The following is a 27,818-nucleotide window of genomic DNA, read 5'->3' on the forward strand; positions in this document are numbered from 1 at the left end:
AGCTCACAGACATTTGTGGGGGCAGTTTGGACAGTGCTCTCGAGGCCGGGGCTGGACCAGATGCCTTGAGGCCCCGGGGAGCCCCAATGGCCCCAATTCCAGGTGTTCAGCTCTGGGCTCCCGTCCGGTGGGAGGCACCCTGGCCCGTCCTTTGTCACCTCAGCCTTCTTTGGAACGGGCAGTTTGCACTCCGTGGTTCCCTTAGGGGCTAGACCCCCGGGGAGAGCTGTGGTGTCTCGGACACATCCCTGCCACCTGGCACGGGACCCCGGTGCCCTTGGCCATGCTCTCCACCGGAGGTCACTCGCTGGGCCCCCAGGCCAGTTGCAGCCTGGGTGGGATTCCGTTTGACTGCTCCGTGTTTGAAGAGGGGTGGTGTTCCTCTGCGCCCGCATATTCCGATCGGATGGCCCAGACAGAAAAGCAGATTTCCAGATTCTCCCGCTGAGTCTGAAGCTCTGGCCACGTGGGGCACCCGGGTTGCCCGGCGGCAGCGGAGCTGAGCGGCAGGCAGATGGGTTCCCGGGACAGAGCGCTCAGTGGCAGGCTAGGTCCCTCGGACCAGCGACGTGTCTGTCCCTGCGGGGCCTCTGGGATGGCTGAGCTTTGCAGCTCGGGATTTTGTGCTCTTTGTGTCCCGAGAAGGAGGCGTGCCCAGGGCTGAGAGTGGTGCGGCTGGGTGCTGCGGTGGGGGAGCACGGCCGCTAGACGTTGGGGATGAGGGCCTCCTTCGCTCCCTCACTCTTGCCGACGAGCACTTGCTTCCCAGGCCACCCACCCACTCAGCCACCCGCCAGGCCCTGGTCTCTGGAGGAAACACCATCCCTGGGAAGAGACAAGACTATGCTGGAAATTGGCAGAAGGAAGACGCGGGGTTGGGGGAATGGCGCTGAGAATGGCCCCAGATTGCTATTGTTGGGACCCTGGCCAGCTGGGGGCCCAGGAAGGAGCTTTGTGGGGTCCCAGGAAATCCTGGGCTCAGGGAGCTGTGTTGGCGAGGTGGGGCGAGGGGTGGGAGAGACACTATGGGCCGCCCAGCCTGCTGGGGGCCGGGCCGGGAAGCCGCTGGCGAGTGTTCCTGCCGTGTGGGCCCTTCCTACTCTGCTCTTGGTAACGGGAGTGACTGGTTCTTATTGGGACGGTAGTGCCGGGACTGTGGGGATGGGCTGGTGGCTTCCCAGGCACCGTCCCCTGGCCTTGGAACAGGTCCTGGCGGAGGTGGCCGGTGGCCGGGCGGGAGCGCTGGGCTGCAGAGTGGGAGTCAGATGGCCAGGTTCCCCCCGGGGGCCGAGGTCTGGCTGGGGCAGGTAGCCAAGCGTGGGGACAGATGCAGCCAGGGGAGAGGACAGAGAGAGTGGGGTGGTGTGGACCATGCCAGGGCTCCGTTACGCCACCTGAAACGGGACAGCCAAGCAGACGGGACCGCGGGCCTCGCAGCTGGACAGACGCATCTTCTGGCCCCGCCGCTCCACGTCCTCACCGTTGGGCACATTTCTTAAGCATGGGGGCCTCAGTTTCCCCATCGGTACCAGGGGCTAACAGCAGTGTTTACAGCAGAGGGTCGCGGGAGGCATCAATGTACGCAGTAAACCCAGTGCCTGTGCTAGAGGTTCCGCGCCGCTGTTGGTGGCGGGTCGTCGTGATGACCTCCTTGCTGTCGTGATTCTGCAAGTTACGGCTGTGGCTGGTGTGACTGGGGACGCCCCCTCCCTGCCCCCATTGCTCTGCCCAGTTGCTGTCTGGTGGTGTCTGTGTTGGGTGGAGGTGAGGACAGGTGAAGGCCGGCAAGGAAGAAATCACAGCTCGCCTAGAGCCAGAACATCTTTGTAGAAAACGTGGCTGGCACGTGGACCCCGTGGCCGTGGGGGAGCGAGAGGCTGGTGTCCTGCAGACTCCAGCCTTGCTCCCTCTCCTCCAGTGGGCACGATTGCTGGCGGCGGGGTCCCCTGGGACAGTGGGGCTGTTCCCTTTCTTCCCAAGAGGTGGAGGGTGCGGGAGTCTCCCGGGCCCCTTGCCCAGCACCCCTGCCCACTACCGTGCAGCGCGTTCCCCAACCGCCTGCTCCTCACATCCCCCCTCTCTGTTTTCCAGCCTTGAAAAGATCTTTTGAGGTCGAGGAGGCCGAGACGCCCAACTCCACCCCGCACCGGAGGGTCCAGACCCCCGTGCTCCGGGCCACTGTGGCCAGCTCCACCCAGAAGTTCCAGGACCTGGGAGTGAAGAACTCCGAGCCCGCAGCCCGCCATGTAGACTCCCTCAGCCAGCGATCCCCCAAGGCTGCCCTGCGGAGGGTCGAGCTCTCCGGGCCCAAGGCCGAGCCCGTGTCCCGGCGCACGGAGATCTCCATCGACATCTCGTCCAAGCAGGTGGAGAGCTCCGGGGCCGCCGGGCCGTCCCGCTTTGGGCTCAAGCGAGCTGAGGCACTGGGCCACAAGACGCCGGAGCCCGCCCCTCGGAGGACGGAGATCACCATAGTCAAGCCCCAGGAGTCAGCCCACCGGAGGATGGAGAGCCCTGCCTCCAAGATCCCCGAGGTGCCCGCAGCTCCCACTGTGGACGCGGCCCCCAAGAGGGTCGAGATCCAGGTGCCCAAGCCGGCCGAGGGGCCCGCCTCCCCGCTCCCGCCCCAGACCCTGGAGAATTCAGAACACGGCTTGATGTCTCAGCTGCAGAGCCGGCTGGAGCCCAAGCCCCAGCCCCCCGTGGTCGAGGCCCCCCCGAAGAGCCAAGAGGGTGAGTAGCAAACGCGTGTCCTCCGCGCTCTGGTGCGCGGGGGTGGGAGCTCGCTTTGCCTGGAGTCTGGCTGGTGGGGGAGGGATGGGTAGCAGGTGGTGGAGACACGATTCCGGGGAGGCCAAGAATACACCGGGGCAGGGGTCCCAAGCCCGATGGGGGCACTGGCGTCCTTTTCTGTGCGTGGGGGTTGGACCAGGATGCGGCAGAAGCTCAGCTTGTGTTGGACTTCGGGCAGAATCTTGGGGGCTCAGGGGGCCCCCTTTGCTGGTCAGAATGCGCCATGGTGTAGAGCTTCTGCTGGGAGAGTCCCACACGGCGGGGATCCCAAGTCTGGGAAATGGGGAGGCGGCAGGCTCACGTCAGGACGTGGGTAGAATGGGTTTGGGACCCAAGGACGGGCTCCCACGTGCTGCTGGTCACCGGGCCGCGGGGAGGCAGGCTCCTGCTCAGGAGAGACTGTGGGCTGCCCTGTGTGGCAGGGCCTCGGGTGGGAGGAGGGAGTTCGTTCCCTCTCGAGGTTTTGTCCTGGAGGGTCTTCCTCCAGCTCTTAGGGAGGGAAGGTCGTGGCCGGAGGCACAGGAGACAAGAACGCCTGATCTCTGTGCCCTGATTCTTGGGGCCGCTGGGAAGGGGTCCTTGCGCCAGGGAGCCCTGTGATAACCTGCGTGCAGCTCCGCGTGGGGTGCTCCTCCAGTGAGGGAGGGAAGCCAGGGGCTTGGGTGCTGCTGTCCTCTGGGTGCCCAAACCCGGAGTTGTGCTTCCGTGGGGAGCTCGCTGGGGCCTGCTGGGGAACATCTGGCCATGGGACACCGTATTCTGGGCCCCTCAGCGGTCAGGAACCGGCAGGGCTGCAAACCCTTTCCAAGCACAGGACCCAGTAAACGTCCAGTAAGTATTCTTTGGGTCGGATAAACAGAACGTTCTAGGCGTTTGATTATTCCTTTTTATTTTGGTAAAACACGCGTAGCGTGAATTGACCACTTGAGCCGTCGTGAAGTGTGCGGCTTGGCGGCATCGAGCCCGCTCACGCCGTCATGCAGCCGACTCTGCCGTCCGCCTCCAGAGCCTTCCCCAGCCGAAGCTGTGTCCCCAGCGAGCATAACTCCCCGCCCCGCCTCCGCCGGCCGTGGGCGCCCCCCCATCTACCTTCCGTCTCCGCAGACCTCCCGGATGTGGGATCCGACCATGTTCGTCCTTCTGTGTCCGGCCGACTCCTCCGAGCACCGTGTCCTTGCTGGCCCTCGGCGGTGTCACACGTGTGGGCACTTCCGTACTCTTTACTGCTGAGTTAGTAGCCCGTCCTGTGGGTGGACCCCGTCCTGCTGCTGCTCCTCGGGCCACGCCCCACCACGCCCTGCTTTCAGTTTTTCTTGGTTTTCCTTTGTGAATGCAGGTTTTCCCGTGCTCCACGGGCTTAGGGACTGGGATGGCTTTTGGCGTTGGACGGGGCGGGGCATTGGATGGGGGCTCCCCGTGCTCCTCACGCTTTGGTGGGAGCAGCTGGGGATGGGGGCAGGGGCCGAGACTTGGCGTTGCCTGCAGTGCTGGGCCTCAGCCCACTCTCCAGTCTCCCTGGACATGACCCTGCAGGGCCACGCCCACCCACTCAGGTGCTGTGGTGCTGGCACGAAGGCGTGTCCAGTGTGTGGGGAGGGGTCTTCTGTTGGTCCAGGGCCTTTGCCACCAGGTATGACCCCCTCCCGGGGGTGAGGTGTTGGTGCCCCCGTCTGTGTCCAGATCTCGATGGTGGCTGGTGCTGGATGTGTGAGGAGGCGGTCTGGCTCTGGGAGAGGGGCAGGAGGGGGTCTGCCCAGGGTGGTACTGCCCTGGGTCAGCAAGGCAGGCGGGGCACAGCCTCGGAAGTGCAAGAATGTCTTTCTCCAGCACCAACGTGGCTCGGGCCCCACTTGGCCCGAAAGACGCTGTGCTGGGAGCCGGGGCCGCTGGGGCCAGCCAGACTGGCTTCCGCCATCAGGAGCCATCAAGGGGGCAGTGGAGGTCTTCCCAGAGCCCAAGCCCTGTGAGCCAGCCTTGGAGAAAGTAGGATTTAACCAGGCCAAGAAGGGGAGCTGAGGCAGCTGTCCCGAGGTGCCCGGGACCCTGGAGCTCAGAGGAACTATAGAGTTTCTCCGTGGAAGAAAGTTTAACTGTCCAAACCCAGCGCCAGAGCTCTGCAGTCAGCAGCCCTGGTGCCCCTCCGAGAGCAGCTGGTGGGCCCAGCAGACGGGGATCCAGGGGCTATCCTCCTGCCAAGGAGCATAAGCCGGGGGTGTGTGTGCCAGGCACGTGTGTACGTGCGTGTGCCCTGACCCGCTGCATCGCATCGGCTGGGTGGGGAAGGGGCTCTCTAAGACCAGTGCTCACAGGTCGAGAACCTTCAGGCTGGACAGATCTGGTTAGACGGGTGGCTGCCAAGGGGCGGGATGCTGGTGGGGTGTTGAGGGGGTACTGGAGGAAGTGGGGGGCTCAGATGGCTCAGTTGGGGAGGACTCTGTTCCCTTCGGGCAGCACTGCGGTGACTCTGGTCCTTGAGCCCTCGAGTAAGGCAGGGTGAGACGTCGGGTGAGGAGAAGGAAGCCGGGCCCACTGTGGGCCGGAGGACTTGGCCCTGATGGCCTTGGCCTTGGATGTCCAGTCTTAAGAGTCCTGGGCAAGCCCGGGGGCGGGCAGGGCCTTCCCGGTGGAGGTGTGGTTCTGGAATCTGTCGCAGCCGCTTCTGGGGGCCCCTGCTCGGAGGCTGCATCTTCTCCCCTGCCCCTCCTCTGGTCACAGCCTGTCCAGTCCATCCAGACACAGACCTGGTTGTCCCTCAGCCTGGCTCCGCATCCGTCTTTCCCACCCCACTAGCGCTGCCATCCCCTTCCGCCCCTTCGCAGATGCCCCTGACCCCGACTGCCCCCCCCCCGTGGGCACGCTGTCCCTGGCACCCGAGGCCAGCTGCTCCGCAGGGGCAAAGGATCCAGGAGGGTGGGAGCTCTGTGTCTCCTCTGCCTTCTGGGCTGTGGCTCCTGTGTCCTCTGCCTTCTGGGCTGGTGCAGGACAGGGTCTCGGGGACCACAGCCGAGTTGCTCCCAGATGGAGCCCCCTAGGGCACAGCACTGATGAAATCCGCACCGGCCCCACGTCTTCCTGGCCCGCTTCTGTGGGGCCCTCCACAGCTGATTCACCCCTGCTCCCTGGGCTCTTCCTGCTCTGGTCCTGTCACAGCCTCCAGAGGCCCCCTTTCCTCACCTCTTGCTCTGACCTCCTGGCCCCTGGCCCCTGACCTCCTTCCTTTTCACAGCACTGCTTTTTGAACTCCTATGCATCCTTCAGAGCCCGGCTCAAATGGTGCCTCTTCCCTAAAGCCCTCCCCAGAAGTAGCCTCACTTCCTTTGACTCCTGTGCCTTTTTGCCTGTGCGTGTGTGTGCGCACACGCGTGTGTATGTGTGTGTGTGTCTTACCTTGTGTTTGGTTTGGAATGTTAATTGTGTTGCAAGAAAAATTTTTCCTATGCTAAACTTCTTTTTCCTTTTTAAATATTTTATTTATTTCTGTGACAGAGAGAGGTGTGCGCTTGCGCGAGCTTGTGCAGGGTGAGGGGCAGAGGGAGCGGGAGTCCTTCTAGAAGCTGGATCCCAGGACCCTGGGATCACGACTCCAGCCAAAGGCAGATGCTCAACTGACTGAGCCACCCAGTGCCCCTCCTCCACTAAACTTCTAACGTGAAAATAGTTTCTCAGCCATACCTTCTCTTTCAAATTCAGAAAATCTAAGAGCTAGAATCTCAAGTTTAGCTATAGTCAGCGATATCCACTCCCAGCATTCGCTCGGTGTTTCTCAGAATTCCCTCCATGCCCCCCACTGGGTTCTGAGATATTTGAAGGTAAGGCTGTTGTCTGTTTTTTTCAGGGTTGGTTGGTTGGTTTTGGTTTTGATTCTTTTAAACTGGCTGACTGACCCAGATGGAGGGAGGGCTCAGTCAAACACGGTTGGGGGGGTGAGGTGGCTTTTTGTGGCCCCTGCAGGCAGACGCAGGGACCCCGGGGACCCCATGGGACCTTGCAGGGACCAAGCAGATCCTTTCCTGGTCAACCAAGAACCCACAGGTCTGACCTGCTCCGTCCTGGCATGTTGGGGTCTGTGTTTCTGAGGCTGCTGACCTCCGACCCTGGCCCCTGACCCTCTTTGTCACCCTTTGGTCATCCCTGCTTCTCTGAGGCTCTGGTTGAGTACGGCCTTGTCCCCCTGCCCAGGTCCCTGCCTTTCTGCCGCCTCTGCATGGGTGGCTCTGGGTAGGGCTGGGCCGCGGGACCCGGAACCATGTCTGCACGGCCGTGAGCCGCTGGCTCTGCTCCCCACCGCCCCCCCGGGAACCACCCACCTCCGGCTCTGGGGCTGACAACGGCCAAGTTTCCCCCGAGGCTGCCTTATAAGGCGGGCAGAGGCTGCTCAGTCCCTGGGCTGCTGCTTTGCCATCTCGGGATGCTCGTTGGGAGCCCTGGGGGAGGCTGGGGCTGCCTGGGCAGGGTGGGGATCGCAGCACCCTAGACCGGCTCCCGCTGAGTTCTTGCCAGGGTCCTGGTGCCGCCCCATGGGCCCGCTGGTTCTGAGCCATCCCTTTGCCCGCCCCCAGCCTCAGTTTCTTGATCTGTCCCACGAGAGTGGTTGGGGCCTCTGTCCTGAGGAGGTGGGGTGGGAACCCGTCCCACGGGGCGGCTGGGCGTGGCTGGTGATGGTGGGTGTGAATGGGGTGAGGCGGACTCGCTAGGTGTCTCAGTAGGGTTTCCCTCTGACTAAAAGCTTCTAGAAATGGTGTTGGCTGGGGGTGGAACACTGAGGCGGGGGCCGCCGGCTCCCCAAGCTTGTGGTGTTGGGCACGGTGTCTGCGCACACGGCGGGCACCTGCCTGCCTTCCCGGGGGGGACCCGGGTGCCTGGTACCCCAGGCCTGCGTTAGGGGCTGAGACAGAAGGGAGAAGGTGTCAGCTCTGCGGGGGACATGGGGGGGCTGCAGGCAGGGGGCTCCTGGGGCCCCCGGCAGGGATGCAGGGAGGGAGGAGGCTGGCAGAGGCGTCAGGGAAAGACGGGTGTGTACTGAGTGTGAAGGGGGAAGAGGGCTGGCCAATGACATGGGTGGGAATGTGCCAGGCCCTGAGTGGGGAGGCGGGTGAGAGGGTGACCACCGTGTGATTAGGGAGGAAAGGCCCGGGCTCTGCAAAGCCTCCCGACACTCCCCCCCCACCCCGCCCTGTTTACAGGACACCCCCCTAGCTAGGGTCCACGCTGGGCCTGACGCTGGGCCATGAACTCCCTGGTGACATTTCCTCCAGCACGTGGCATACAGCAGGAGCTTGATAAATGCTGAGGGACTCATTTGTGTGTGATCAAGCAAGCAGAGCAGTGGGCTCGCACCTCACCGAGCCCTGGGCCCTTGGCCTGCAGGATTTCCTCTGTGTGGAGCTAAATGCTTCTTTTCTTTCTTTCTTTCTTTCTTTTTTTTTTTTTTAAAGCTTTATTTATTTATTTGAGAGAGACAGAGAGAGCACATGCACGTCTGCCTGCAGGGGGTGAGGGGGCAGAGGGAGAGGGAGAGGGAGAAGCAGCCTCCCCGCTGAGCAGGGAGCCTGATGTGGGGCTCGATCCCAGGACCCTGAGATCAGGACCTGAGCTGAAATCAAGAGTCAGGCGTCCGCCCAGGCGCCCCAAGTGTTTCTCTTCTGGCAGAACAAGGCCATGCCTCCAGCAGGGATGGTCCCCCCGCAGGCTGTCTTACCTGGAAGGATCCCTCTGCTCTGAGCTCCCCTGTCCCTGACTCAGCCCTAGAGAGCGTCCAGGCACCCACGTACTTTTCGGGATTGGGTTTCTTCCCCCTTCCTCCAGTAGGAACGAGCAGCCGGCCCCTCCCGGTCTGAGGCACGAAGTCCCCGTGCACAGGGGTGCAGGAGGACAGTGGCCAGGACCAGGGGTCTGTCCTTTGAGGTGAGCAGAGAAGGGGGCAGCAAGGACAGAACTTGCCTCCGCTGCCTGGACAAAGGGCCCCGCCTCCCCTGGCCACCCGGCCGGCTGTCTGCCCAGCCCAGCCCAGGGGTGAGAAGGACCCGTCAGGGAATGCAGCGCCAGCAGCTGCGGAATGCCTGATGCCTTACAGGAGCTCAGCACAGCTGCGGGGAGGGCAGGGCAGGGCAGGGAGGCAGGCGCTGGAGGCGGGTCTCAGTGCTTCTCAGCTTCGGGGGCTGTGGCCCTGACCACCCAGCCTGGCCCCAGGATGGAACCCGGGCTCCCGACACATGGCGCTGGGTGAGGCCTCCTGCGGGCTCATTCCGGGACAGCTGCTGGGAGCCCGGGTCTGCACAATGGGGCCGCTGTCTGTGGGACGTGCCCGTGCCAGACAGCCACGCACTGTGCGGCACGGACAGAGGACACATTCAGTGCTGGAGGAGCACGCTCAGACCCCCACCTGGTGCCGGGAAGGGTGGGCAGCCCTGGCCGGACTCTGGGTCCTGATGGTTGGCCTGGAGGATGCCCCTTGGTCCACACCGGTCTGCTGTGGCCCAGTGTGGACCTGTGGTGGCCTGCCCGAGTGCCGTGGCGGGTGGGGGGGGGCGGTGCGGGGAAGCAGGCCCGGAGGCTTTCCTCTGGGTACGATGTGCCTTCCTCTCCCCAGGTTGGCTTTCCCCGACCTGGGGCTTTCTGTGGGCATCACAGGTGCTCCTCCCCTGGAATTCCAGGGGTGCCGGGAGCTCTGGGATGTAGCTGGTGAGCAGAGGCCGCCTGTGCCTGGGACTGAGCTTCCAGTTCCCCGTGCCGTGGGACAGGGATGAAAGGGGACGCGCTTTTTTAAAGAGGGGGGCACAGAGGTCCCACGGTTGATCTCCCCTCCCCATTCCCTCTACTGCCACCTCCCTCCTTTCAGAAGGACACCCAGAGTTTCCAACGCTGCATAGAAGGTGAGGAGGCGGGAGTCCCCGGGAGGCCTTGCCCACCTGTGTGTGGGGGCACGACCGACAGGGATCGTCCTCAGGCCGCCTGGGCTCCCGCAGGCTGCTCCCTGCTCGCCCATCACTTTGGCCCCCGGGGCCGGTTTCTCGTTGTGCGCTGGGCACGGTTCCTCCCGCACAGCCTCTTAGAATGAAAGCGGTGTTGGGTGAAGCCGACCAGCGCGGGCCCAGCCCGGGAGCGCGGTGCCCCTCCCTCCGCAGGCCTGTCCACTCTGGACCCCAGGTTAGCTTTTCCACTCTTGCTCCAAAGAGCAGCGCGGCCAGTGTTCAAAGAGAAGAAATAATGATCCCAGGAACTTTGGAAAGGAAGACTGTCTTTCTGGACACCCCCTCCCCCTTCTTCCCCGGGGCAACCCGTGTTAGCAGCGGGTCGTGTTATGTGGCCTTTCGGGGTTTGTACGTGGGGACTGTCCTTCGGTGCCCGTGGAGAGGAGTCTGCGTAAGTTACAAGTGACATCAGACCCCTACAACTACTTCTCCATTATCCTGGGGCTGTCTTCGTGCCCAGCGGGTCCCTTTGGTCCTTTCGTCCTGCCCCGCTGGTCACCGGGATGCGTGAGGCTTCGATGAGCTGCCCCGTGTTCCTCTTCGTGTGCCCGGGATTGCCCGATTTCAGGAGGGGATTGTCTGCACCTCGGGGCCAGTGCATTTAAACTGTCTGTGCGTGGCGCCACACCGGCCTTGGAGTGGTCACACCAGATTTTGGGGCTCACGCACAGTGGTCCCGGGCCCTGGCCAGCTGTTGGACGGGGACTTTATCTGCTCTGTCTTTCTGGGTGGGAAGGGGAGTATCTTCTCCCATGTTTACAGGTCCTGGTTTCTCCCTGAGCGGCTCCTTCCTGCCCTTCTTAGCCCAGCTTGGGCTGTTTGTCCTTGTGCTGTTGATGTTTTCTTCCTAAGAGTCCCTCGTGCACCTTTGTTGTCTGTCGCTGAGTCCCTCGTGCACCTTTGTTGTCTGTCGCTGGTACAAGTGCTTCTTCCCGGTTGTTGACTTTGAATTCTATTTATAGTGTGGACTTCCAAACAGAGGTTTTTTAATCCGAAGGTTGTCAAGTGCATTCTTTTTTTTTTTTTCCCCTCTCTTGGGATCTGTGCTCTGCTTGGAGGCCTCCTGCGTTCCAGGATTATAGAAAACACGCCTTCCAGGTTTGCTTGTAGCACGTCTTTGGTTTCATGCTTTATGTACTGCTGTCATTAATCTACAGGAATTTATTGGGGTTTAAACAGCGAGGTGGGGACGTGTGGTTTTGCACAGATACACACACATGGGCCTGACCCGGTGTGTGTGGGGTGTGCTTGTGCCTGCTATATATATGGTTTTTTTTAAAGATTTATTTATTTATTTGACAGAGATCACAAGTAGGCAGAGAGGCAGGCAGGGGGTGAGGGGAAAGCAGGCTCTCCCCGGAGCAGGGAGCCCGATATGGGGCTCGATCCCAAGATCCTGGGATCATGATCTGAACCCAAGGCAGACGTTTCCCGGACTGAGCCACCCAGGCGCCCTGCATGTGTGCTATTTTTATCAATTTTGGTGTCAGTGCCCCACTGGCTTTGCAAAAATAATTTGTGTGTCTTTCTTCTCTGTGTCCTGGAACGTTGTAACAGCAACACAGTGTTCTTCCCGTTACAACTTTTAGAGAATTCCCTAGTGAAACTGTCTGAGCCTGATACTTTCATAGGGGCCCTCCTCCTTTTTAAAACCTCAACAAGGTTTTTTCCAGATCATCCTTTAAGCCACTTAAACCCTCCCCGACGGTTCGGAGGTGATAGTGTGGGCCCCATCGCTCCGTGCTCCTTGGCTACTGCCCTGGTCCAGGCGCCGTCCGCGGAGGGCCAGGTGCAGAGACACAGTGGACGCGTCTGTCTGGGGTGCTCCCTCCGACATGCGAGCAGTGCCACATGGTGGGTTCTGAGAGTGACCGGTCCAGAGGGCCACAGCCCCCCGGGGAGAGAGCTTCCACCACGCCGGCCGGGCCCTCTTGGTGGCTGTGCTGGGGGACCCGGGGCTCGGAGGGGGCAGACTGGTCCAGGCAGGTGAAGGTGTGCGTTCCAGGAATCCCAAGTTTGCTGTGGCCCAGAGAGCGCCTTTCACACTTTGCTGGGCCGCAGCTCCTGGTAAGAAACACATTTTACAGCACAACCCGGGGCACAGGATTGTGTAGATTGAGGCATGTTGGGGGGCGGGATGGGGGTGTGTGTGCAAATGTGGCATCTCCCGGAGTGAGCCTTAGCTCTCCGGTGCCTGCTGCGCTCTCCTGTTCTCCCTTCCTTTCACTTTCCTGGCAGTGGCAGGAGCTTTGCTGATTTCTTTCAAAGCAGGTTATCAAGATCCATGTTACAGACCCCGGGGTGCGCTCATCAGAAGGGCTCACGGGAAGGGCACGCCCACAGACTGGTGCAGGCATGGCTGTGTCCAGTTCTAGACTATTTCCATCACCTCAGACGGAGTCCCCGTACCCTTTAGCTGCTGCCCCCGACCCCTGCCACCGTTTCCCCCAGCCCTAAACGATGTGCCCATTCAGAACCTTCCTTAGAAATAGGGTCAGGGTCACCTGGGTGGCTCAGCCGGTGAAGCCTCTGACTCCTGATCTCAGCTCAGGGCTTGATCTCGGGGTGGTGGGTTCAAGCCCTTATGAATGTATTCCTTTAAAATGTGTGTGTATATTCATTTTCATTTGGGGGCTTTTTTGGGATGTCCCTAGGCTTTATTCTCTACTCCAAAATATCTCATTCTCAGGCTCAAATCCTCCCATCCCCGGGTCCCCTGAGCCCAGCTCCCCTAGTGGGGTTCCCCCCCCCGCCCCGCTCCCTTGAGAGCACCTGCTGCCCAGGTGTTGAGGTGTTGGCTGTGAAGGCTAAGGAAGATGGTGTGTTGCACCGGCGAGACCGCAGGTGCTGGAGCCCCCACGACACCCCGGAGGCTGTTTGGTCAGCTCGGTGGGCCAGGTTGAGTTCCTGGAGAGGATGGCTCGATGCTGGTGGTGATGGCGTAGCCTGGCCTCCCCCGGGAGTTCTACTGCAGATGCAGAGCTCGGGCCTGGGCCGGCCCCCCCCCGCTGATGGTGGGTAGGCAGCCGCTCCCCCTTCCCTCACTGCCCCCAGCGAAGTCTCGAGATGCTTTGCCAGGAGCAGAGGGGCATCTCGAGCTGGTGAAATGGCACATTCGCTTTCCAGGCAGCCCCGGCTCAGCCCGGCCCCACCATCATTCGAGACCCGTGGGCCCTGTGTCCCGTGCTGGGTTGCCCTGGGGCTTGTGTGGGCCAAGGCCAGACCCCCCCTGCCCCCCCACCCCAGACCATGAGGCCGGGCAGCCCCTCCCTGCTTCCCAGGCCCTCTGTCCCTAATATCCTGCGCTCCAGGGTCCAGCCTGGAAGCCTCTGTTCTCAGTCACTGTCACCGACAGTGACACCGCCGACAAAAGAATCACTTTTGTCCATCTGTGGGCACCGGGACTTCAGGCCTTGCCTCCCTTGTGGTCAGGCACACACAGGAGACCCCGTGGGGGCCTCCGGAGGGTGTGAGGTCTACAGTGGTTTTTCCCTCTGTTCCTCCCCTGAGGTGGGTCCGGCAGATTTTGGGGTGTCAGCTTCCTCTTGTGCATGGGCGTTGGGGAGCGGGTGGGGAGCCTGTTATCAACGGGGAACTGAGCTAGAAGGGAGGCGACACCCACGGTCTCCACTTGTCACTGGTGACCCCAGAGCTATGCCTGAGGCACGGTGTGACCCCTGCCTGGTGGGGGGGGCAGCGTGTCTGCGTCTCTGCATGGTCCAGTATCCCAGCCCTAGAGAGAGAAGAGGGGCTCTGTTTTCTTCCGCAGGGTGATCCCCACCCCCCGCCTTAATTCTGGTCGAAGAACGTTGGGCCTCCCTCAGGTCTGTGGCTCCCTGCCTGCCTGCTGACTAATGTCTGTTTGGTGCCTGATAGGAAGGACAGCACGGTGAGGCAGCAGGCCCCCAGCACAGGGGCTCAGGTTACTGAGGGTTGAAGCATCTCCTAAAACAAGGCCCCCAAGCCACTGACCCTCCTCGGCGGCCTGGATTTCAGGCCGGGCCCTGACACCCGCTCCCGGTGAGTTCAGGCTGGGGGCGTAGGGCCAGGGGGTTGTGGGTTTCTGGGGTGGGGCATGACTGAGGAGGCTGGGGTGGAGGAGGGCGGATCCTCCCCGTCCGCTGGGCGGGAGATAAGCCCCCTACCTGGGCCCCACCTTCTTCTGTGGCGGTGCTGGGTGGGGGTCTTCGCCGTGGGTTGGGCTGGTGCAGGCCCTGTGGGGCGGGGGCCACCTCGCATCCAGACCGTTGCCTGTGGCTTATCAGGGCCGACTCTGGAAGTGGACGTTCCGTTTTGGGGAGGCGGCCCAGCTCAGTGAGCGAGAAGCCGAATGCCCTGAGCTTTAATTCGGCAGCAGTCTCCCTCTGCCCAAAGCCTTGTGTATCATGCGAGCCTGTTCTGGACAGTTCTTAGCGCTCTGCTCTCTAGGCGGGGAAGGGGGGGGCGGGGGGGGCCAGCCACCTTGGCCTTGGTGGTGCCCCCATGTTAAACAGAAGCCTGGGCTGCACCCCCCACACCAGTGCCTGCAAACCGCTGAGACACTTGGCTCCAGTGATGGGGTGATTTTGTTCAGACCCTCGGTATCCAGAGGAGGCTTGGGGGGTGCAGTCTGAGCGGTCACAGGCACGGTTCCAGGCACTGTTCGGGTGGGTCCTCCCCTCCCCTCTCCCTTCACAGCCCTCTCCCTCCGGCACGTTCCTGCCCCTCCTCCCTCGCTTTTCCTTCCCTCTTCCCTCCCCCCCAGGCACTTTATCTGGCCCAGGCACCTCCCTTTCTGGATGGGACTGGATGGGACTCGGCCTTGGAAGACTCTCCATCCTCTCCATCCTCTCCATCCTCTCCATCCCGAGTCACTGCAGTTAGAGAAATCTTCCTCTCAGCCGGGAGGATTGATAATAACCTCCCAATTGCAGCGAGATAAGGCTAGCCTCTGGCCAAGTTTCTCTCGTTATCCCATTTGCTGGATTAGGAAATCAAGTCCGAGAGACACCAGCCTCTGGCCTGAGGCGCGGCAGCTGCTTACTTCGGATTTGAATCCCCGGAGAGCCTGGGTCCTCAGCTGGCCGGGGAGGCGGGCAGCAGGGGTGGGGGTGGAGGGGCCCCGGGCCAGTGCGTGAAGCGGCGCCCCTGCCCCGAGGCTTTGGCTGGGGCTTTGGCTGGGGCTTTGGCTGGGGCTTTGGCTGGGATGCCGAGGAGGAGCCCGGGCTGGCACCCTCCCCCTGCTGCTTTCTTTCGCGAGGCGCCAGGAGATGATGAAAGAAAACCCCGTTTAGAGAGGAGAGACTCTGGTATTCCCCGTCCTCTCCCAGCCCCTTCGCTGCCCTTGGTTTTGAAATAAGATACCGCTTGTCGGGGCCTTGAGTGGGAACAGATTGGAAGCCTCATTTCTCTCCCTCGGATCACAGCTGCGGGGAGCCCCGCGTGGCTGCTCTCCGCGGCTCCACCCGCCCCCCAGCTCGGGGCAGCCGCGTCCGCAAGCCCCGCCCCGCCCCGCCCCGCCCCGCCCCGCCCGCCCTTGCCCCGCCCCGCCCGCCCTTGCCCCGCCCCGCCCGCCCCTTGCCCCGCCCCGCCCGGCCCTTGCCCCGCCCCGCCCGGCCCTTGCCCCGCCCCACTGCTCCGGTTCCGTTTTTTCTGCTCCCTCCTCGTGACCTCGAGTGCTGCTAGGAGGGAGGGAGAGAGAGGTTTTGCTGGGCGCCGGTGGGGGTGTGCCTTCTTGGTTGGGGAGGGGCTGAGTTAAACCTGGGGTGTCACGCTGGCGTCCCCCCTGCCAGCTCTGCTCCCGGGCCTTGCGGCACGTCCCTCCCTGCAGGTCCCAGAGCGGGTCGTCTGTCCCGTGCACTGGCGGCTCCCGCAGGCTCGCCCGGGTTACCGATGTTCCCGGAGCTTGGGGTACTTCTCCACCCTCCTGATGGGGCTGAGCAAGGCGCCGACTTGGGCCAGGACGGAGCTTTCCTGCCCCTCCCCCCAGGGTGAAGGTGGGGAGCGGTGGGTCTCCCCCTCGGACCGACAGCTTCCGTGCTCGCTTCAGAGACCGGCGTGCAGGTGTGCGGGCACCGCGCTCAGCTCTTGGCGGGTGTTACCAGCAACAGCCCGGGCCCTGTCTGTCCCTGTTCCTGCACACCGTGGCCCAGGCCCTCGGGACTGTCAGACAGTGAGTCGGGTGGGGAAGCCGGCAGAAACGCAGGTCTGCTCTCCTGTCAGCGTCCGGCCTGGGAACCAGGACAGGAGCGAGGCCACATGGCTTTCTGGGGGCCCAGTGGGTCTGTATGGCCCCGGGGTTGGGAGGGGAGCGTCTGTCCTTGGGTGCCCTCGTTCCTGGTCTCTGGGGTTTGGGAGCTGGCCCCCAGAGTTCTGCCTGGGGATGTGAGGTGGGGAAGCTGGGGTGAGAGCAGGGTCCTGGGGTTGCTGGGGACCCCCCGGAAAACCATCTGTCCTCACCCCTCAGGGAGCAGGCCCCTGGCCGCATGCAGCCATGGGGAGGCTGATGGCGCGTGAGGCCTTCCCGTGGCAGAAGGCTGCTCGTTGTCAGCGCGCTGTGCCCTCACCTTTTGGGCCCTAGTTCTCTCTCCAGGCTCTGGAGAGGTCTGAGTCTGAAATGCAGCTTCCCAGGCCCGGACCCAGGCCCCTGGGGAGGGAGGGGAGCTCACCGAACGCTGCTGGGAACCGCCTTTCTGCGGCTTCCAGTTCTCTCCCCATGCCCCTGGGGTCTTGGTCAGGACCCCACTCCAGGGCCGGCCCCGAGTGAGAGCTGTAGGCTCTGAGACCTCACCGGCCTCTGGACCCGGCTGTGGTTGCATATGAGGAGCTGTAGCCCCTCTGAGCGTGTCGTGCACGCGGTGTTTGGGGGGGCCATCTAGGGGGGGTCCCCTCTATGCAGTGTCTGGGACCATGTGACCAGGTAGGGACAAAGGCTTCTGCCCCAGAGACTAGAGAGCCGGGGCCCTTGGCTAGTGCCTCATCGGGGAGTTGGGGGCCAGGCTGGCCTGGATCATTGCCCTGTGACCCTGCGGCCCGTGAGATCGTGGCTCTGCAGTGAGTAACCCTTCTGAGCGCCACTCCCCCTGGAGCGGCCGCGTTTCCTGCTGCCCAGAAACTTCTCCAGGGAGCCAGCTGACACACTTGGCCTGCGTGGTTTGTTTTTGAACAGGCCTGAAAGGAGAGAGTGAGTAAGAAAGTGTGGGGGGGTAACTGAGTAGGGGAAGGTCAGAGAGAGGGGAGGAAGGATCTGGAAAGTCCCAACATGTGCTTTGGAAGCAGGTGCCAACCATGAGCTACTCTGGAGGGTGGGGTCTGCCCACGGACGAGCAAGCGGAGACTGGGGTGGGGGGAGTGTTCGGAAAGGGGATCGAGGCTCGAAGCCAGACCTGGGAGCCTGCCCTTGGCCGGCTCTCTGCTGCTTTGGGAGCAGAGTTGTTTCCATTTTAGGGACACAGTGGGGAGGCTGTCATTCTCCTCCTAGCCTTTATTAAGATTCCATTAATCACAGCGATCGCTCCAAGTGCTGGACTCCGAGCTTCTTCATCTGCTTCATGGGACGTATCTGCACAGCAACCTTAGCAAACACTCACCGACGGTTGTTAGGTGTTGTAGAGAAGGAAGCAGGGCACAGAGCGGTTGAAAAACTTACCCAGGCCACACAGCTGGAAGTGGCAGATGCTGGCTTGGAGTTTGAACACGCACCTGTTGGACTCCAGAGCCCCAGCAGGTTTGTAACTCGGGGCCTGGTTTCTCTGCCCCTTGGCCAGCCTCTGGTTGGCCGGCTATGCTGAGGTCCCTGGCATGTCCAGGCAGCCCCAGTGCAGTGTCCCCATGGCTAGACTGGGGCCAGGAGAGGAAGGGCCTGCAGCTGGGGTCTCACTCCCAGTGGGCAGCCACCCCGAGGAGGAGGCCACATGTCCTCTCCTGGAGCTCTGGAGCCCACAGGTACGGGGTCGGGGCTGTCTGCCGCCTAGCAGGAGAGGGCCTATAGCAGCAGACCCTTGGAGTCTGGCCTGCGAAGCCTGGAGGCTTCCGGAGGCCGCTGGCCCAGCTCCCTGTGCAGCTGGTTCTCCCGCACGCTCAGTCCCCAGTCCCCAGTCCGCACGACCTCCCACATCTGGGACCGTCTTCCCAGGCTGGGTCATGTGGTGCAGGTCGGCGCTGCTCTGGGGGAGGGTGGGGTGCCAGGAACAGCCTGCAGGGAGGGGGGCCCCACTCCCCTGGAATGGAGTGAGAGCTCACTTTGGCCCAGCGCCCACTCGGCACAGGGGCAGGCTCCTCTCCCAGCGAGGGGGGGGGGTGTGGGGGTCCCTCCATGTGGCCCAGCTCTGCACAGGCCCTGTCAGTTCCCTGCCCGTCCCCCTGCCCACCTGTCCATCCGTCCACCCACCATCCCCCCAGCCCCCCCGGTAGGCATTTATATTGTACTTGTGGTCTGCGGGAGGAGAGAGACTGTCTGTCTGGCTCGGAGCCAGAAGTTGCGGGGCGATCCCAGGTCTGCTGGCCACCGGCCACATGATCCTGGGCAGAGCCAGGCGTCCCTGCATGACGGTCCGAATCTGTGGGAGGAGGAGCTGGGACGTGATGGTTCTGGGTCGTGCTGGGGCAGTCCCTGCTGAGAAGCTAAGGTCTGTGTTCACACAGGGGACCTGGACCAGTGAATCAGGCTGAGCAGAGGGTCCTGGGCTGGGGAGGGCACCCCTCCCAGCCCAGCACTCTCCAGCACAATCGGCCATTTCCTTCTGGGCCCACGCCTCAGGCCTCCTGGTCAGGAAACAGCGGCACCCTGTGAGCTGCCTGGGCCTGAGAAAGTGGGATCATCTGCCTCCCACAGCTGTCTCCAGCACGTCCCAGGCAGTTGCCCCATCTGGAAATGACCGTCCACCCCACGCTGCCCCCTGCCGTCCCCTGCTGTCCCCGTCCTGCAAGGCGCCTATGCCTTCTGACAGGTCACGTGCATGATGCTCGACACTGTGATCCTGGCGATCCTTAGTGATGTACCCGGATGGTTCAGATCACTTTGTGCCTCAGGCCTCCCAGTGGGCACCCCTTGTGCATGGGACACTCATCCCCCTTCCCCGGTCATTGGCGTCCTGCCCCCCTGGCCTGGCCCTGGCTGCCCCTGGGACACAAAGGCTTGTCCCCAATGAGACTTCACTCTGTTCCTTCTGGGTCATCTCTTTCCTGATTCTTCTCCTGGCTGCCTCATTTGGGTCCCTGCCTAAATGCCACCACCTGAGAGGCGCATCCCCTGCCACCCCAGCTGAAGTGGCTCTCTCACAGCAGTGGGTCGCTTGCTGTGAGCGTGAGTGGGGGTGCGCATGCATCTGTCACTTGCTGCCCACATGTGGCGTGCACACGGCACGAGGGCAGGAGAAAGCGGCTCGTGTTCCCGGGACTGGCTCGTCTTCCATGCTCAGTTGAGCCTGTTGGGCACTGAGCGGTAGGGGAGCGCAGGAAAGGAGGTTCCCTCTAGCTGGAGCAGTCACGGAAGACTTCCTGGAGGGAGTGGTGTGTGGTGGGCCTTGGAAAAGTGAAAGGTTTGTCTGGGGCAGAGATTAGGGTAGAAGGCCAAGGGGTATTGTCAGACCTCAGCAGACGGCCGCCAAGCAGCGAAGCCGGGGGCAATGAAGACAGTGCCAGAAAGTGGATTGCCACTGGCTGGTGCCTAGTGGGAGTCCAAGATGCCCGCGGGCTGGCATGCCTGGGGAGGCAGAGCTCCCGGAGCAGAGGCCCGAGGTGGGAATGACACCCATGGGTGTGGCTTGGTGTCAGGTGGAGCTGGATCCCAGGAGGGGCAGCCCTAAGCCCACCAAGCAGAGGGTGAGTAGAGGTGTTTCCAGGGCACCAAGTCCAGCGTGGGTGGGTGGACTGACAGGCAGAGAAGGGGCAGAAGGGCCCAGGGCTCTCGTCCGCCGAGTCAGGGGCTGCCCCACCTGCCTGGCCCAACTGGCTCTAGCTTTTGGGCTGGCACGGTGAGTGTGCTTTGGTTGTGGGACTGGCTCTGGCCCCGCGGTCTTGGCTGCTTGAAGCGCTGTGTTGAGGATTCTGAGGCCACAGGGAAGACGTCTGCTCTAGATTGGCGGCATCTGCCGCGGGTGCGGGGGTCCCCACTCTGTGCCTACCTGCCTCTGCCCCAGTCCTGGCAGGAGACCCACTGGAGCCCATCGTACCTGCTGGGGCAGACAGCACTGGGACACGGGGAGGCCAGGGGCGCAGGCTGGACGGGGCGGCCGGGACGGCACCCGGGCCCTGCCCCGGTTGCGCTTGGAGCTCTGCTCGTCATGCCAGCAGCACTCATTTGTCTGATCAGCACCGCATCCCTGGGCTCATTTGCCATTTTGATCTGTTCATTGTCACTGCTGTCCTCACCACCCCACGACTGGCTGCCAGGTATCCAGCCTTCCTGGCACGGCGGCCACTGGGCTCAGAGCGCTCCATGCATCTCCTGTGGCCTTCGCAGCAACCCAGGAGGCAGAGAGAGGCTGAGTCACTTGTTTGTAGTCACACTGTAAGTACGGGGGATTAAGCTGGACCTCTGACCCCGGGGCCTTTGCATGGCCAGGGTGGGACATTGGCAAGGAAACAAGGTATGTGGGCTGACCTCGCCTTGCAGCTCAGGCAGGATGGCCCAGCCGGCCCAGCGGACGCAGTGGCCTGGGTGGGCGGGGGCTGTTGACAGAGCATAACCGTGATGTGTGCCGTGTCTTTGGGGGAGATGAGCGTAGTAGACAAAAGCGTAGGCTCTGAGCTACATGCGCCCATTGCGGTGGGTGACCTCGGGTGCTTTCCAGAACCTTTTGGCCTCCTTATCGGGGAAGAGGAGGACTAATAGTCCCTACCCCTAAGGCAGGTGGGGGCAGCAGGCACAAGATTGCGGGAAAGCTGGCCTGTGTCCCAGGCGTGGTTGACATTGGCTGCGCAGGTGACCCCTCAGTGACCTTTTAGAGCAGGCCAGTGTTGCTCTGTCTTGGTTTTGAAGGAACAACCCAGAGAGGTTAGGAACTGTCCCAAGCCCCACGGCAAGAGCTCAGACGACAAAGAGCAGTCCGGGAGCGGCAGCCTGAGCACAGGAGGGAGGACGGTGGGGTCAGCCAAGGGAGGACGTGCTTTCCAGCTGTGGGGAGAGGGGCTCACCCACTCACTCGCCTGCTTTGTGCCAGTGCCTGGTGGGTAGGGAGGTCATTCCTGGGGCCGCTGAGAGCTGATGGAACTCAGGGCCACACAGCAGAGGGGGCAGCCTTGGGGCCAGGCTTCAGACACCCACTGTGTTGGCATTTGCCTGCGGAGCCGTGGGTGATCTGGTGGAGCCAGCCACCGACCGGCTTTGCCCTGTGACGTAAATGCCGTCCCCTGTTTTGCAGGAGGAAAGGGCGCCTCCGACGTCCGGCACCTGCCTGGGGTGCACCCGGGGCCAAGCACTGGGCAGGGCTGAGTGTGCCGGCCCTCCTTCCCACCATGCCTTGCAGCTTGCCTCCCCAGGCTTGCCCCTCACCCCGTGGCTGTGCCTTGCCGGGGTAGCCCATCAGAGGTGGCCCCGGGCTGGCCTTGCGTGGGAGGCTCACTAGCCCGGGATGGAGCCCCCCCCCCACCCCTGACCTTGCGCACCGTCCACAGCACGCGGTCATCATATCCCGAGAATGGCCTTGGGGGCGGGTGCTTCTGGGTTTTGCTGGTGGCCACGGTCTCCTCTGCTTGGAGACAGACCTGAGGTCTGTGGGGTGTGCTGTGCGGGCAGAGCCACTTGCCCACCTGGGAAGTGGGTATCCAGTCCCGTGTGGCCTCATTTCGTCATCGAGGAATTGGGGGCCATGAGGTTTTTGGAGATGGGAACTGCCCTGGGTAAGAGGCTCCCCTCCCGCCCCATCCCCGTGCTCCCAGCCCCACTCCCCACCTCCGTGTGCCCGTAGCCTCTCTGGACACGCCGCCCCCTCTTCCTCCCTGAGTCGCCACTGGTCAGTAGGGGGCAGTGGAGGTTGCGGGTCCTTGGAGAGGAGTGGACACAGCACTTTTGATCAGTCTCTCCCTGGAAAGTCTCTCCGATTTTGCCCACAGTGGCTTCCCTCCCTGCTAACATTTTTCCTGGGGTTGTCATGCCGGGCGCGGTGGGGGGAGTCCCTACCAGGCTGGGGACGGAGCAGAGCTGTGTTGATACAAACTCCAGCTGAACCCACATCCTCTGTGCAGCCCAGCGGGAAGGGACCTCGAGGCAGGGCCTGTGGAGCCACCACTGTGCGTCCCATCGGTGGCTCCTGGACCCGCTCTGTGCTTGGAGGCGAGGGGACCCCGGGCCTGGCTGATAGCTCTTTGGAACGTTCCGCCTGCTTGGCCGGCCGAGCCAGCGTGCCCACGTAGGGGCTGCTGAGAAGCTGCGAAGCATATATCTTCCTGGTTGAAAACAACCCTTATCTTTCGTGATTTAAAAATTATGCCAACTCATGGCAGAGAAAATTAAATCAGAAAACTCTATAGAGAATACACTCACTGATAATTGTGTCTCTTCCAAGCTGTGTTTCTAAATGTATGCTTAATACAAATGAGTTAAAAACAAAAAAAACCTCCAAAAAACACAAAAATGGGATCGGACACTTCTTTCTGCCACACGCAAGAGTGCTCCCTCCTGGGGGGTTTTCCTCCTCCTGCCTGCATCTGGCCTTGTAAAGACTGGGCCCACTTGTTCTAGGACAATGCGCCAAGTCAGAGGACCATCTTGGGGCCACGGGGACTTGGAAACAGGCTGGGGAGCTTTCAGCAGAGCGGGGGTGGCGGACCAGGGCTGGGCCCCCAGGATGCTTTCTCTTTTTATTCCGTGGAATTATCTGTGAGTGGTGTGGTCAGGAGTGTGGGCACAATGCTGGGCGGGGACGACCTTCTGGAAGCATGACCTTGGCAGCATGACCTTAGCAGCATGGCCAAAGTACTGTGTTCCCATCTGTGAAATGGGCTTATTGAAACACACACTCCAGAGATCTCGGTGAGAAACGGTTTTGTCCATCCGAACAGAGGGCTTCGAGGAGCTCTGCCATCGTGGTCCGTGATGTCTGCCTGCGTTCTGTCCTCGTCGCTGTTGCCACCTCCATTGTCCACTGTCAGGCTGTCTTTCATTCATTCACCTTTGGAGGTGCCAGGCCTGGAGCTGAGGACTAGGGGTAGATCCTGGGGTTTCCGGGGAGAGCATGAGGAGCTCAGGGACGGCCCCAGCTGCCCCGTCACTCCCTCCTCAGCCGGTCCCCACGAGGCCAGCAGGGAACGGGGCCGGCTCCTACCCCTTCTTGCTGTGTGACCTGGGACGAGTGGCTGAGCCCCTCTGTGCCCCGTTTCCTAACCTGTTGAAGGAGGCGAGCCACAGGAGGGTTCCAGTCGGGTTGCTGTGAGGACCCGAGGGGGTTGCGTGTGGAGCTCTGGGAACCGTGCCTGCCATTCATAAGCTCTTAGTCAGTTTTCACTCTTCTCGTAGTTGCGGTCCTGGGAATGTTCTGGATCTCGGGACACTGGCTACTGTAGATGGAATGCTTTCTCTGGGAACCGTCAAGGAGGGACTGTAGGAGCAGCGACTGACTGGGAGCCCTTCCCCGGAGCTCAGTGTCCGTTCTGCAGGGGGAGGCAGCCTGCCCTGGAGTCCCTCTCCCAGAAGCTTGTGTCCTGGCTCTGAGAGGGGCCAGTGGGGTGGGGCGGGGAGGGGTGTGTGTCTGATGGCTCTTTGCCAGGGATCTGGTTCTCCCAAGTTTAGACCTTCCCGGCTCTGACGCCGAGGGTCCTCCCTCCCTCGCCTCATGGGCCCACCGCGTTCTCAGCTGCTCCTACAGTGCTTTTGGGGCCGTGAGGCAGAAACCCCAAACCACATGGCCCGAGAATGTACTTAAGCGCAAAGTGGGAAGCCCAGAAACCGGGCATCTCTGGGATACTCCAGAGGATGCCCCATCAGCCGTCCTCGTCCTCGGGTGTGACTTTGCTGTCAGCTGGTCCCTGGGGTCACAGATGCCCCGGCGTTCAGAGGCAGGAGGACCCCCTCCTGTGAGCCCTGCCCCCCCCCAGCAGCTGGGTCCCGTCTTCGAAGCCCCTCTGTGTGCTCCCTCCTGCCCCCCTCATCCCAGGGTTTGTTTCCCAGCCCTGACCTCCAGCTGAGACGCCGCGGCTCCTGTCCCTGTAGCATGAGGGGTTTCAGGGCTGAGCAGAGGGGAAGGTGCGTCCCTGAGCTAAATGAGGGTTGGCTGGGAAAGGGGGGTTGAATTGAGAGACCCTCCTTCAGCAGAGGGAGCAGGGAGGAGGCCCCCTGACTCTGGCTGGTGTCCGCGTAGACACGGGGCACCTCGGGGCCAGTCCTTCCTGGTGGGGCGAGCCGGGCCATCAGTGTGAGCCAGTGAGGCAGGACCCGGTTTTGCCCGCCCAGGGGGACCTTGCTGTGGTCCCCCTTCCCCCTCACCCCCCATCCCTCATCTGTGCTGGAAAAACAGCAGCTGTGGCCCCGGGCTTTCTTGGGGCTGGAGAGGGCTGGCTGAGCCTGCCCTCCAAGCCGGATCCAGCTGTCCCAGGGACAGGCTGTAGATACAGACGCTGGGGGACGATCTGCAGCGGGGGTCAGGGAGGCCTGGCTGCTCCTCCCTGCAGGTTTGGCTGGGAGTGCTCCCTGCTCTTTCCTGGTCCCCCTCCTGCCCCTCGTGGTTGGTTTCCTTTCCTGCCCCTCCCCCCCGGCTCTCCCCTCAGCTCTGCTCCGCGTATGGTACTAATTAAGTCCTTCCGCCCGCTGCTCAGTGGACGAGAGCAGAGCTTGTGTGGGGCCTCCCCCAACCCTGGGTTCCCCCCGCCACATCCCCGCACCCCCGACCCTGGGTTCCCCCCACCACCACCTCCTCACCCCCGACCCTGGGTTCCCCCCCCCGCCACCTCCCCACCCCGACCCTGGGTTCCCCCCGCCACATCCCCCCACCCCGACCCTGGGTTTCCCCCCGCCACCTCCCCACCCCCGACCCTGGGTTCCCCCCCCCGCCACATCCCCACCACCCCCCCAGCCTTCTGGCCTTCAGAAACTAGACATTTTGCCTGTGCGTGGAGGTTTTGGTGCCGTAGAACACCAAATCGATGCTGTTCCGTGTGTCTGAGTTTCTCCCTTTTCCGCTTGGGGAGGGCCCCGCAGCTTGGGGTTCCCGGGCCAGGTCCCCAGCACTCTCCGGGACAGGCAGGGCTCCTTCCGCCTCTCTGGGCAGCTTCTCTTCGCTTCCCTAAAACAAGGCCACACAGTGTGTGGGGGGGGGCATGGCTGGGGCCCTGCCCTTCCCCCGCCTGGAAGTGGTGTGAGGGGTGGGGTGGGGGGGAGCCCCCAGGGAAGGCGGGAAGCCCTGCCAAGCCCCTGGTTCCTTGAAGCCTTGAGTCAGGGATATTCCTGGACTCCCCAGCCCGGCCTGGAGGGGTCGGTGTTCTCTCTTCCACATGAGCCTAAGGCTGGTTCAGAGGAGGAGGAGGGAGGAAGGGACGCGGTTTTGAAAAAGATGAGATCATTGTTCACCTTTCTCAAATGTGGACGAGGGTTGTGGCCTGGGGCATCTGTGGTTACCAGCTTAGGACGGTGGTTGGTCACCGGGAACAAGGGCTGGGTTCCAGCATCTCAGCTGCTGTCAGAGGGGAGAGAAGGAAGGAGGGTGGGGTAGCACCTTCTATGGAGCAGGGCCTCGAGCTGCCAAGGCTGCACAGGGCCCCCCAAAGACCAGCACGGTGGTCTTGGTGTCCCTTCGTGGTGACTTGGGCTTCCCGGGGACTCTGCCTGACGGTAGGACGCTTTACCTGGTGTATCTCCTTTCATCTGATCTGCCGCACTGGGAAGTCAGTTCTGTGATTCCCATTTCACAGATGAGAAAGTCAAGGCACAGAGAGGTTATGTAACCTGCCCAAGGCCACACAGCTGGTGAGGGCGACAGAGAGAAGGTTTGAATTCAGGAAGCCTGACTCCAGAGCCCCTGTCCCTACCGACCGACATAGCTCCTTGGACCTCTGAGCTTGTGGAGAACCCAAGGCCAAGAGAGGGGCAGTGACTTGGCCAGGGTTACCCAGCAGGTTCGTGGCAGAGCTGGAATCCTGTGTCTCAGGCCAGCAAGCAGGGCCTGTCTGTAGGTGGAGTGGGACGGGAGGGTCCAGGGGTCCCTGGTCAGTGTGGCCTGGTCTCCCACACGTCGTTCTAGAGAGATGTCAGTCCAAGATGGGGTGTCTGAGGGGCGCAGACAACCTTTGGGCTGATGACTGCAGTCAGTCACGGTCGGCTCCTTTGGGTATGGCCTCCCTTCGCCGTGCCCCTGTCCTGCCTTCGGTCTGAGGCTTGCCTCCAGCACGGGTGTGGGGCTTTGCACACGTTGGCATCAGAGCCCCGCCTTCATGTAATGGGTGAGGCAGGAACCTCTTGGGGCCCTCCGTGTCCTGCGGAATTGCACACGCTTACCCCAAGCACACGGCTCACCCAGGGCAGGGCTGAGAGCCCGGAGCGAAGCTTGGCCGCAGGAAAGCGAGCACTGGACCGGCCGGTGGTGTGTGTTCTTGGCCTGGACCGTGCGTGCATGAGGTGCGGGCACTGGCTGGTCGGCCTCCGCTGTCCACCTCCGGTTCCCGGCGTGGTGGGAGGGGGTGGGGCCGCAGGAAGTTGGCGGGCAGGAAAGGGTTAATGATGAATCCCAGGGCTGGGGCTCCTGCTCCAGCTTTTCCCAGGGAAAGGGCAGGACCAGAGGCCTCTTCAGAGGAAGGGGTGGGTGGGGGAGCAGTGAGAACGAGCTCTTCCGCACAGGCTCAGGCGCCCCGGCCACCGACTTCTGCAGGCCAGCTGTTCAGAGTGAGCCCGGAAGGTGGAGGGCGAGCTTTCGATGAGCAGAGGATGGAATGAATGTGGGATTCATTACTGGGGTTTGGCAATGCGAGGAGCCTCACTTTCTCCCTGGAGAGCGGATGGGGGACAGGGGGGGGCGGGCGGGGAGGCCCTGGGCTGGAGCCATGGGGAGCTGGGGGGGGGGCGTGTTGTCGGGGCCAGAGCCCCTGCCCATCCCCCGTGGCTGAGCTGGGGGTTGCCGCTTCCCTGTCCCTGGGCTCCCCTTGCCCTGAGAACCCAGGGCTGGGGTCACGTGCCCGGCTTGCCTCTGCTCCCCTGGCTTCTGCTGGAGGGAATGGCCCGGCCTCCTCGGCCCCTGCCACCTACGGCCTCCTGTTTTGCTGCCTCGGCCTCTCTCGCAGAGGCTGGGGTGGGTGTGGGCAAAAGCCACTTCCGGGCCGCCGCCCTGGTCCTGGAAGCCGCTGAAGTCTGCTGATGCCCCTGTAGGGTGGGAGGACACCAGGGAGAAGGCCCCGGTGTCACCGCGTGGGATGGCACGTAGAGAATGTCTCCAAGTGTTTCTTAGGCCAGGGCTGCCGCTGGGTTCCAGAACCGTCGTCTGCGGGTGTGATTCGTGGACTCCTGTAGCCCGACTCCCTCGGTGTGGGGAGGAGGAAGGGAGAGGCCCAGAGAGGCAGAACCTTGTCAGAGGACAAATATGTGTTGTAGGTCGCAGAGTTTGTGACGGTTTGTTACAGCAGCGGCAGGAAGCTGATACGGTCAGGAAGTGGTAAGCTTCTTCTGGAAAGATTCCGGGCGAGTTCTCTGTGTGTCCCGAGCCCCAGAAGACGCTGGGCTCCCCCAGCCTCTCCCTGCTCCGGAGTGGGCAGGAGGGCTCCGCCAGGCCGGGCAGGAGGGGATCCAGTGGAGCAGTGGGTTCCCCTTTCCAAGTGAAGGCCGGGGTGTGAGCTGGCTTGCCCACATCATTCTTGTGGCTTCCCCCCACCCCCTGAACGTTCCGTAGCTGAAAAAGACTCTGGGGCTCATCTGCCTGGTGTGCATGTGAGGAAAGGGAGGCCCAGGGCAGCTCCGCGCCAGGGTCAGGGGCACGCAGGGAGTTCGAGCCAGGCTTTCGGCTCGCCGCCTCCAGCGCTGTCCTCCGCGGTGGGTGGTTAGTGGACGTCAGGGAGCAGACTGGATGGGCCCGGGGAAGCTGGAAGAGCCGCGCCTGCAGCCTCTGCTCCCTTCCCCGCAGCCCCCAGGTGATTCGAGGCCTGCCTGGGCCACCGGCC

At 62.6% G+C, this 27,818-nt stretch overlaps 1 protein-coding gene across 5 annotated transcripts in view; it reads left to right on the top strand.

The window, feature by feature from the left end:
* Window positions 1-27,818, top strand: part of SEPTIN9 (septin 9) — a 149,736-nt gene that overhangs the window by 78,340 nt on the left and 43,578 nt on the right. For all 5 annotated transcript variants that reach the window (XM_080827580.1, XM_080827584.1, XM_080827583.1 and 2 more), the window contains one exon: window positions 2,092-2,733. In XM_080827580.1, the coding sequence (XP_080683706.1) occupies window positions 2,092-2,733 (642 nt within the window). The remainder of the gene's footprint in view (window positions 1-2,091; window positions 2,734-27,818) is intronic.

This window comes from Martes martes (genome assembly GCF_963455335.1).
Source record: "Martes martes genome assembly, chromosome: 16".
NCBI classification, from domain to species: domain Eukaryota; kingdom Metazoa; phylum Chordata; class Mammalia; order Carnivora; family Mustelidae; genus Martes; species Martes martes.